The sequence below is a fragment of the Microchirus variegatus genome, assembly GCF_963457635.1.
Source record: "Microchirus variegatus genome assembly, chromosome: 18".
NCBI classification, from domain to species: domain Eukaryota; kingdom Metazoa; phylum Chordata; class Actinopteri; order Pleuronectiformes; family Soleidae; genus Microchirus; species Microchirus variegatus.
In genome coordinates this window covers 14,156,110-14,168,288 of record NC_139819.1, presented here as the reverse complement: position 1 = coordinate 14,168,288, position 12,179 = coordinate 14,156,110, and the positions used below count along the sequence as shown (strand labels likewise).

Here is a 12,179-nt window from a genome sequence, read left to right as displayed (position 1 = left end):
TCTGTTAAGCCTTTAATGTAAATGTAACAGTTGTGTCTGACTGTTTCTATTAATACATGAAGCAGTGGCTGCTGTGATAAAAAAGGTCTGTGCAGTTTTATATTAGAGAGCCTCTATCTGTGTTAGTCACCTTGTTGGGCTGGTTGACGTCATAACTGTTCAAAGAGCTGAGCAGATGCTGCAGACCAGGCACATTGTCATCATTAATGGCGTGAATGATGGCTTTCATCACAAAGGAGTCTTCCTCATCCTAGACAGGAGAAACAACAGTCACTCTTCTGCTGCTCATAGGACGATCGAGTCCTGTGAGTGTTAATAATGTGAATCATTTTTTTCCCCATTTCTATCACATGCTAGCATGCGCTCGAAATCATCCCTTCTTCAGGCACCAAAGCGCATATAAACAAACATAAAAAATAGTTGAACTTCCATTTTAATCTACAATTTATTTTCAACATGTATTATCAACACACAGTTTTTTCTTCGCTGGTGGTGACATGTGACCTAATAACCTTAAACCAGACAGAAATTGACTGTGACGCTCTGCTGCACACAGAGATGAGAAGGAGAAAGGCAGGGATAGGAGGCAAGGCCGATGTGGCATTTGTTTAGCCAAGCGTGTTTTCCTGCTACATTCCTTGACATAACTTCCCTGCTGGGGGAGCCATGACTAAAGCAGTGCAGAGAGCTGAAAACACAACACAAATATAAATGAGCTCCAAACTCATGACTGCCGGAGACTCACTATAACCATGGTGGTTTGGGATTATCTTTCAAAAATGCCAATTCATGACACAGGATGGGAGGGATGTTTATGACTTTCTTCTAGTAATAGACAGCGGATGAGAGTCAACATAGAAACTCAAGAAGGAAACATCCTCAAAAGTGAAAAGTTTCGCTGACTGACTGACATTATGACTTCGTGCTGCAATGATTAGACATAATGAACAGGAGGAATATTTGCCAGCAAATACTGATTTATTATTATCAAAGAGGCTGTAAGTGAGTTTTCTCCACTGCTGAACATGGTTTCATGCCAGAAGCTTATTAAGAAGAGGTTATCATGAGCTTTCTGAGGGAAGCCTGCACACTGCAGTGATGAGATTGATCAGAGATTGCTGGTTAGCATGCTTAACTTCATTGTAAACAGAACTGAAAGGAATAAAACAAAAATAAATTTAAAGTGCACATAAAGCAAACACAGATATTCTCCTCTTCATGTGGAGTAAAGAATGATGTAGTAAAAACAGAAAAACATTTCAGTTCAGGACTTTTTAGGCATGTGTAGAAATATGGCTTGATGATGCACTAGAGCTTTGGTTACTATAACTCAAACGTCATAACTATATAAAAACTTGCAGTGTGCTTTATCAGCAGTTTATCGGTTCACTTGTGAGTCAATGCACCTGCCCCTAGACTACCCTCTTTGATTTGGTTAGCTGAGATGTCTTTGTCTTACAAATGTGTCTTACTTTGTTCCAAATACCAGCATACAACCTCTGCCATCTCATTTAAAGGGTTAGGGTTAGATGAGGACATGAAGTACAGAAGAACAGGAAAAGAGACAGGAGCAGACACTTTCCTTAGTTGAAAATCTATAAAGAGAGAAACTGCACTAAAACCTACTGAGGAAAAAGAAAAGCACTTAACCCTGAAACTGCTCAGCCATTAAAACAATGATTTATAGTGAAACTTGAACTTGTAAACAGAAAACCTCAGCTGCAGTTCTGTTTATGTACTACAGGGGGCACAGCATCTATGACATGTGAATTTATACCTTCAAGCTCACCTGTGGCACAATGAGGTTGCTATGTAATCCATTAAGGAAGGAGGTCCGGCCTTGGCCTGCTGTTAATGCCTCGTAAATGATTAAGCCTCCAACAGACGCTGCAGTGTTTACACCTCTAAGGCTTATCACTATCAACTTTTACGCACACAAATAACATAAACTCTGTCTCAAATGAAGACTTTCCTTCTCTGGAGGCACATTCCTGCCAGCTCAGCCAGGTTGTAAGGTAATACACACACAACGCTTGCGCACACGCACACGCACACGCACACGCACACGCACACGCACACGCACACGCACACGCACACGCACACTGAAATTAACTTCCTACAATTCTGCAAACATCTGGCCTGTGGCACTTGGGAGGAAAAGAGAAACAGATCAATTACATGTAGAAGCTTGAGATTCTTAGCAAGATTGTTGAGCTGAAAATTCCAGAGCTGTAACTGAGAGCTCATGCTCCCAATGAGTTAATGCGCTTCACCAAAAGCAAATTGAAACTCATTAATCTAATAGTCTCTGGTTAATTACATTTATTAGGCTCATAAGATAGGATTGTGGAGATAACATGTCAAACATCGGCATGCTTGACATTTTTTCTCAGGTCACATTTATAGCTTTGTTGTTGCATCTGTCACTACAGTCTAAATGAGAAAAGGAGTTCTTTGAGTTCTTACCAGTGTGTCATCACTACGCGCCACGCTTATGTTGCTTCTGGACAAGAAGGACCGGGACAGACGGTTGCATAAGGAGATGAGGCGGACGGATTGCTGGAAAAAAGAGGAAATGTTACATGACCGAGATCTATAATGTGTTAATGTGGTGTATGAACACTCAGGCAGGTGCACGCATAAAGCAAGTTTTATTTCTATTTAATTTTACTATAGTTACTTGACCTCGTATCACACTGTTAGATTACTTTTTAACCCCCCACTACCGGTATTCGCTTCCTTCACGCATCTGCGAACAATCTTTCTTGAAAATGGGAATGGCAGGTCAGTTCCACATCCGTGTAAAGTTCGAGGAAACAAAATGAGGAAGTGCTCTTAATTAACACATGAAGATATTTTTAATGATTTTGTACTTTCGCTCTGTGTTCAACAGACGTTTTAAGTACACAACTATATCAACTGTTACTTGGGACACCAACTCAGAACACTAACTAAGGGCGCTTTCACACCTATAGTTCGATTGCTTTGGTCCGCACCAGTCAGAAAAATGTTACAATGTAGCAAACAGACGTAGGTACGGTTTGCTTTCACATATGTAGAGTTCTAAACGAAGCAAAATAGACCGCAAAGACCATCGGCACCGGAACCAGATTTCCACCGGGCGTGTCACCGCCGGGGAACGTAAGTGGCACGGTCACCGGAGCGGATTGCTGCCACTCTAATCAATGTGAACATTCCCACCGGGCACGATGCGGCTTCTTGTATCTCATACCCATAATGCATTAAACTAGACGGTTTCGTCCCATTTGGTTTAGTTGCTTTCACACCTGAGGAACCGTACCACAGTAGGGCGGATAAAGTGGTCCGAGACCTGGTTGATTTGGTGCGCACCAAAGGACCGAGATTACATTCACACCTGGTGCGCACCAAATGCTGTAGGTGTGAAAGCACCCTAACACTTAATAATGTCTACCTCTGGTTTTACCTGTGGCTGCTGATGTCTTTATTAGATGTTGCCTTAGAAGTTTTACCAGCATTTAAAAGACCAGCCACTTCTACGGTACCTGATGGTCTCCATAGGTTTAATGGAAACAAAGTGAAACAAACAGACTTAGGGACTCTCCAGTGGCTCCTAGAAATGTAAGGCTTTCAGCAACAACGCGTTTACTTATTCCTCGGAGGAGGAATAAAAATTGGTTAAAGCCTTTCACTTTAACTTTCAAATTTGTTGTACTGCCTGCTGCGTTAACGCACATTACTGCTGACGAGAAATGCTGAACCCAGAAGCCTCGCCCAAAAATAATGGCGGATGTCTACTTACTTAGTAAAATACAGTCAATTCCAACCACAATTTATATTTCTTTTCCTCACAAGTCTAATTACTTCTGGAATAAAACAAGCCTCCTGTTTTTCTATTACACATAAAAGAAATCTTGAAGATTACCCAATTGCTGATTTTGAAAATAGCAAGAAGTAGGCTAACGGCTAAAGTGGGGAAAGGAGGAGGGAGAGTGTGGAGCAGTGCAGGGAGGCGTGATATGGTAGTAAAATCTGACATCGAGTTGTAGCTGTCTAACAAGGTGCTCAGTGAGACAAGCCCCTCAATGGTTTACACCATGTGCTAACCAGCAGAGGAAAGGCAACAAAACAACAGCTAAGCATTTTTAAAAGGGGGAGGAGTCTGAATGCAGTAGCTGGGATAAATTTTTGCGCCCATATACATATACAGTACACTCATGATGGCATTCATTGAGTCACCAGAGAATGTGCTTTGAAAATCACTTTAGAGCTGAGGTTTACCGTATATTGTCATCATTTGCAGATGTAAACCATCCAACTGTCTAGTTTTGATCTTCATTGGATTTTACTATTTTAAACATCAGAACCAATCACAGCTGTTTATTGGCATATTAAGATAATTCATGAACCTGACAGCCTCACCTCAGCAAACATTATTTATAACTGCAGTATGACATTTTTGTGCCAGTTTCATATGTGGAAATACTGTAATAAATTCAATGTCAAATTAAGCCAGAAGCTTCCAGTGAGCCAGAATCTTAATGGCAGCCAGAGACATGGTGTGACAGCATCACCAAACCATCTCAAGAAAAAAAAAAAAATATCCCAGCATTGCTTGTAGGATGGGAGCAGCTACGGGTCAGTGGTGATGAACCAGAACAGACAAGGAAACAGCCACAAAGACAGCCTTGGTGATGGCAGTATGACGAATCTGCAGCAATACATCAAAGGACTGCATCACAAAAATACACTTACTTTCCATTTTCTTCGAGCTGCAAACTTCTTGAACTTTTCCATGTTGACAGCTGACTCCTTTCTGCTCAACGCTTGCTGAGTGTCTTTTGGCTGATTTCACAAACACAACAGACACAAGAAAATAATTAATGAATAAAATATTAATTTGGTAGAACATTCATTTTTTTTGGGAGGCCTGACAACATTTAGTTTACCAGTCCAAGATATTTTAATATCAACCACAACCACAGGAATTTTTTTTCCAAAATGATTATTATTATTATATATAGGACTCCAACCTTGATCCAGGGATGCTGGAAGCTTTCCTGGATCGTCATTCTCTTTCTGCAGACAGAAAATGGAAGGGTTTAAGTTGAGTGTAAAATGTATTGTATTTAAGTGATTTATATAATGTTTCATTTTTAAAGAGAAAATATGCACTATGGCATAAAATCTCCCATTTCCAGAAACCCGTGGTTGATTGTATGGAAATAGCCTTTAATAAATATGTGTTTATACACTTTAAAAATCCTCCTCCTAACAACCAAGGGAAAGGTGTTTCAAAAAGTAAATGGGATTGTATTTCCAAACTGGGCTGGATTTTTTTGTGTCCAATAACATAATTATGATCATTATGCTAAATAACTGCTGTTAGAACAAGAAATCGCAATCACACAATTATGTAATAATTACGACAAGCCTATTCATGACCATATTTTAAGGGCTACAGAATTAGTTCAGGAATTATCTAACACATTCATGGATAATGAAAAGAAAAAAAATAAATCATTAGGCAATTACAGCCCCACTGTACAGTGCAATTTAATGCAACAATATATCAGTCATTTAACAAAAGAGATAAAAGAAAACAAGAATCATACAGCTCCAAGGACTGTCAGATAATGTCGCCATGAACGGTTTTGCAAAGTGATTTTGTTCTTAATTCAAACTCACTGAAAAAGTTGGTATGCTGACGACTGTTCAACCACAAACCACTTCCCTAAGAAAATGTTCATGGTTTTCTTAATAAACGCAAATGGGGTAGTGAAACAAACTTCTGAGAACTATAATATCAGGTAAACAGACATGTGACAATCATTTTGATTGTAGATTCCCCATACATATTTATTTAACAAATACATCACCTTTGGAGATGTAAAGTCCGCACTCTGCTTAGCCAGAGATGATATTAAACTAAGCTGATGCGGCAGTCGCTAATGTATCCTGACCACAGATTGCGGCAGATGTGGCAACATGTTGTTCATCAAATATGAATCATTCATAACTATTTGCAAACATTCTTACATACATGGTGTATGACTGATTCAGACCTGTACATGGCGTGGCTGGATGTGACTGGAGGACAGATGTTAATCTCAGGTGTGGACAGGTCTTTAAAGAAACCTGCCTATCTTTCATTGTCTTTAACTTGTGAGACTATTTCCACACCTACTACCATAGTTCACCTGTGTTTGACCCCTCACACCTGCTCCATTATTTGGAAAAAAACAGAGATAATTACAAGTGCGTTACTGCCTTTAAGTGTAGCTGCAGCTTCAGTTGTTGCTAGAGCAACTTGGTGATATAATAGGTGCACTGTTTTAGGCAACACGAGTAGAGAAACGGAAAGAGAGCCTGTATTCAAATTTCTGGTTTTATGGTTTTATATGTTCTTAAAGCAAAGTGGAGATATGTACAGTACACCACTACACATTCATTACTAAATAAATGTTATAAGGGATGAGACAGATTCTTTTATTTTTCATATTTTTTTATATTAAGTATAATCACTTTGTGTGTGTGTGTGTGTGTGTGTGTGTGTGTGTGTGTGTGTGTGTGTGTGTGTGTGTGTGTGTATACATACAAGTGTGCAAGAATTATTTAAACTAAATAAGTCATGTGCACAAGTTTAGGCACCACAAAAGAAACATTTTGTGCATCCTCCTTTTGCAGAAATAACAGCCTCTAAACGCTTCCTATAGCTTCCAATGAGGGTCTGGATTCTGGCGGAATGTATTTTGGACCATTCTTCTTTACAAAACATCTCCAATTCGGTCAGGTTTGATGTTTTGCCCAAATAACTCTAATTTAATTTCATCAGTCCACAGCACCTTATTCCAAAATGAAGCTGGCTTGTCCAAATGTGCTTTAGCATACCTCAAGCGACTCGGTTTGTGGCGGGTGCAGAGAAAAGGCTTTTTCTGCATTACTCTTCCATGCAGCATCTCCTTGTGTAAAGTGCGCTGAATAGTTGAACGATGCACAGTGAGTCCATCTGAAGCAAGATGATGTTGTAGGTCTTTTGAGCTGGTCTGTGGGTTGACTGTGACTGTTCTCACCATCCTTCACCTCTGCTTATCTGAGATTTTTCTTGGTCTGCCACTTCGGGCCTTAACTAGAACTGTGCCTGTGGTCTTCCAATTCCTCACAATGTTACTCACAGTTGAAACTGAGAGCTTAAATCTCTGAGATAGCTTTCTGTATCCTTCCCCTAAACCATGATGTTGAACAATCATTGTTTTCAGGTCATTTGAGAGTTGCTTTGAGGTTCCCATGTTGCCACTCTTCAGAGAAGATGCAAAGAGGAGAAACACTTACAAATGGTCTCCTTAAATACCCTTTCTCAGGATTGGATTCACCTGTGTATAGAGGTTAAGGGTCACTGAGGTTACCAAACCAATTCCAATTCCAATAATTAGTTAGATTAATTAATTAATTAGACAAGGTTGCAGGGGTGCCCAAACTTTTGCATACCACTGTGTATATTTATATACATATGTGTGTGTGTGTGTGTGTGTGTGTGTGTGTGTGTGTGTGTGTGTGTGTGTGTATAATGTGTATAAAGTGATTTTTATATTATACTTCATGAATTTTAGGTTTTATTTATAATTTAATTCATATACTATGATTCATATGAGGTCGTCAACAAGTGATCAGAAGGTTCTTGGATGTGCCAGCGTGTCTTTGGGCAGGATACCAAACCCCAAATACTCCGAATGGCATATCATCTGTGTAAAAGTTGCTCTAAATGTGTGCAGAATTTGGGTGTCATGCATTGTACAGTGCTATTGGAAGACAACAGACGAGAAGAGCATATAAATAAAGTAGTAACCAGTGCCATGAAACATGAAGATGCTGGATGCCAGACCAATACTCGGGGTCACAAAAGTAATGTTTTGTTTTCTCTGCTTGATATCAATGTAGTGTTTGTAGCTTGGACTGTTTATTGGTCTGATAAAAATACACCTGAGGATCATCGTCTTACATACAGGTTAACTGAAACAGCCGATCAGAAAGATGGGTTATACATACTTTGGATCTTTGACAAGGAGCTTTGCTATGAAGTCTTTGGCCAGGACGCTGGTGTTGCTGAAGAACTCGTCATCAAATGTGTAGTCAACGGCCGACACGTTGGCCAACGTCTCCTGTTTGTTGTCACCCAAGAAAGGAGAGGCACCGCTCAAACTACAAGAGGGGTGAGAGGTTAACAATAATGTCAGTCAAATAAGTGATTAGTCAATCACAGCTATTTTTATTTTAACAGTCAATTGTTGAATTGCAAATATGAACTGTTGATTTTTGAGAGATCTTGTCCCCTTGAATACAGTATATGAATGAAACAGTTCACAGTAATGGTGACTCAGTCGTCAAGATTTGCCATCAGGCTGAAATATTAAGTGTTTGTTGGTCAAAAGGCTCAGATAAGCTAACTGGACACTGTGAAACCCAAGGGGAGGGATAATGTTGCAACATGCAGGACAAATGTACGTTTAAATGGCTAAAGCCCAGAGAGTATACAGTGCATCCACAGCACACTTGTGATAAGGTCACAGATTCCTGGAGCTCAAAACCCCAGTCTGTGGCAAACCCTGGTCTTCCCTTTTCCTTTAAAGTCTCTCCAGCCTGTCAGCAGCACCAGCCACTAATTAACTAATACCAGCTCAGAGAAGAGTGGATGTGGTGAAGGTCACATTAAATTTGAGCAGAATTGCATGAATTTATCGACTGAATATGGAGCAGCTGCTCACAACAACATAATTCCTTACTTTTGACAGTAGAAGCAGCAGTAATGTGCTTAATCAGGGATCTGCGGCAAAATTGTATCCACCATTTTCTCAAAATGCCTCCTGAACAAGACTTGAAGATGCAGAGTGTACAACTAATATGGTGAAATGTGCCAATTTTTTAAACCCAAATTAGGTCTCCAGCAGAGCAGAAAGTTGCATGACTATGAGCTATTTCATCACATGATTGCAGGTTCCATTGCCTCAGACTTGGCAAGTCTCTCACTTTATTGACAAGTGCAAACACTAGTATCTCTCTCCCACTACTACTTGGAACTGCCTAATTGAGTTTTCATCACTTTGTGGTAACTGGGTCATCATTCAAACAGAATACTCCCAGTACGGGTTTGGAGAGGCTCCCAAAAAAAATCATCCACAGTTGTTTATTGAATTAGTCTCTATTGGATTTCTCTCTCACACTCTTGTTTAATGACAGGAGATTAAGAGTCAGTGCAATTCTACTGTGACCAACAACTAGTGAACAATCTATTTTCTACTCTTCCAGGCAGAGCTGTGACATCTGTGTAGGTGGTCAGCATGAATAAAGATCAAGAGTTTAGTTTGTACTGTACATACAGTATGTGAGTATGGATGTATTTGTAAGATTGTGTAATGTATACATAATTTAAGCAGTACCTATACATGCTTCCCCTAAAATTAAGTGTGTGCTTGCATTTAGTTATCATATAATAATGACACATGTAGTGTAATTGGGCCTCTCACCATGTCTACCTTACTGTAGATTAGACAGAACTTTTGTTCCTTCCTTTTGTTTGTGTGTGTACTGTATGTGGGCAAATGCACCTGATAGTTCATGTGTTTGGATTTGTGTAGGTGTCTCTCTAAAGGATGATAAAGGTGTGTGGGAGCTCAGAAAGTCTTGTAGGAGGGAAAGAACGAAAGAGGACAATAGCATCAAGGACGAATAAGTGATCTGTGGTTCACCGAGAGCGACAACTGTCACCGTTAAATTAAACAGTGCTTGCATGTCTGTAGACTGCTACAGTGAGAACAGTCATTGGTTCAATGAAAGCTATTTGCTGTGGATAACACATCAGCCATATACACGTTACACAATATGATATAATTTGTTAGCTGATCTGGTGAATGAAGACTTTATATAGCCATTATGAATTTTATGACCTTTTGTTTTGTTTTCTGATGATGACTGTAATATAAAAACAACTCTGGCAATAGATAATTGAATCGGTGACAAATCAACACTATTGTTTCTGACATTAAAAGCAAAAACAATATTAAAGTTAGAATTAAGAAATATTGGGTGGGCAAAATGATTATAGCTCAGTCTGTGGTCAAGAAACAACTTTTATAATGAGGTCAACAGTGATTCTATGACTCAATGAATGGATATTCAACAAAAAACAGATTGGTCTGCTCAGCCAAACAAATCTCTTTAAATAAAATAAACAACACAGCATTCACAGCACTGCTGTGAGAATATCACACCCAAAATGAAAGAATAAGAAAAAAGCGCTTTAATATGAATCATGGTTTGTGCTGCAGCTTAATGCATTATTCATGACAGTGTATGCTTCAACACGGAGGCTGCTCGAGGTCAAAGAAGCGTCATTATTCCCCTCACATTTCAACAAACATTCTGATGACACTGTCTTCAGTGGGCAGTGACGTGTTGAGGTTTGTACGAAAATGTGAACATAAAGGAAGCTATACAAAAACTAGTGATGCATGTTTTTGATTTATATTTAATGACATATTATTATTATATTAAATATGATCATCTTTGGTGGCGTGTTAGATACTTACAGGATGTAGGTTATCACACCAATACTCCTGAATAGAGACAGATGAAGACATTGTTAGCATCCTCAAAATAATATCTTTTTTCAAACTGCCAGTGTACATGAAGCAGATTAAGATTTTATTACTCACCACATGTCAGCCTCTAGGCCCAAAGGTTCATAGTTGACTACTTCTGGAGCTGTGAGGCAGAGACATAAAACAGTATATTATTTCTATTCAGGAACAGCAACACCACATTACACTAACTTAACACTCATTTAATTTTCTTTTCCTCTTATTTTTTCTAGCAGTCTGCTCATCCTTCCTGATAAGTATTATGTGAGCATGTTATCACAGTCTGGTTCACAGAGCTTGCGTTTTTGTTTCTTTAGGAGGTGTTGTTTTTAAAAGCCACTGTGTTTTTGAATCACACCTGCAAGAACTGTGATTATTTCTTTTCTTTTCTTGAGTCACAGGCCCTCAGATTTGTGAGAAATTAAATTAAGACGAGGTAAGGTGCATTGCTTTCTTAACTGTACTTTAAGTTAATATGGATACAGTCTGTCTTGTTATCATCGATCACTTGTGTTTAGATGGCATTATTAGTTGTTCTTGATATATATTAAGGTTTTATAACCTCATCAAGTTGCTATTGGATTTAAAGGTCCACTATGTAACACTTACGGTAGTTATTGGTATTGGATTGGCTGTATTATTACTCTTGTTCAGTCTTGTTTTATGGAGTCCACGATTTTGCACCGCTAGGTTTCTTCAGCAGTCCGAACGGTTCACGTTTTTAAACAGACGCTTACTACACAAATGTAAAAGAACAACATCCTTCATGGTATGTGAAGGCCACTGTAGTTCCCTGAAACATTTGGGAAATGGGTGAGCAGAGAATTCCTCTGTGTGTTACAAGCTGTAGTCTCACCAGTATGTTACTAATTCTTACACACTGGACCTTCAACCACAAATAAACTAATTCACTCCCTGCTGCACTGGGAACAGGTTCAGGTCCTGGCTAGGGATGGGGCCGATCCGATCCAGTATCAGTATCGGGTTCCGATACAGACGTAATTGACAGATCGGACATATTGGATCCAACTGTAGAGATGTCCGATCCGATAATAATGTCTGCGCTTTAATGTCGTCTGCTGAAATGTATCCACAAGTGATTCCCTGACTGCTCTGTTAGCTGGCTGCAAAAGTGGAAAGGATTTCCTATTAATGCCTGCTCGCTGAGGAGAACAGTGAAAATCCTCCAAGCCAGGGTTTATGTTACGCGAATTTGGTCGGCGAAAAAAATGTCACCGAACTGTGTGTTCTTGTAGTATTTAGGTTTATGACAGAAAGTTGCTGGATTTGTCATTGTTTTTAAAAATAAAAATAAAAAAATCACCAGGGGTCTGTAAAGTTGTACATATCATATTTGCCTGTATAAAGGAGTTTATTAAAGCCTAAAATAAATTCAACAATAATGATGATAATAGTATTAAAGCAAACAGAGCATCCATATCGAAACAGTATCGGCAGATATCCAAATTCAGGTATCGGATCAGATCGGAAGTGAAAAAAAAGTGGATCGGTGCATCCCTAGTCCTGGCATTGACTAGATAGGCAGAAAGATAGGTGAGCAGATAT

At 39.2% G+C, this 12,179-nt stretch overlaps 1 protein-coding gene across 2 annotated transcripts in view; it reads right to left on the bottom strand.

Annotated features, from left to right (window-relative positions):
- Nucleotides 1–12,179, bottom strand: part of dapk1 (death-associated protein kinase 1) — a gene marked incomplete at both ends in the record, with an annotated part of 62,586 nt that overhangs the window by 20,466 nt on the left and 29,941 nt on the right. For both annotated transcript variants that reach the window (XM_083904953.1, XM_083904952.1), the window contains 7 exons: nt 131–250; nt 2,467–2,559; nt 4,735–4,824; nt 5,013–5,058; nt 8,026–8,178; nt 10,563–10,589; nt 10,689–10,737. In XM_083904953.1, the coding sequence (XP_083761079.1) occupies nt 131–250; nt 2,467–2,559; nt 4,735–4,824; nt 5,013–5,058; nt 8,026–8,178; nt 10,563–10,589; nt 10,689–10,737 (578 nt within the window). The remainder of the gene's footprint in view (nt 1–130; nt 251–2,466; nt 2,560–4,734; nt 4,825–5,012; nt 5,059–8,025; nt 8,179–10,562; nt 10,590–10,688; nt 10,738–12,179) is intronic.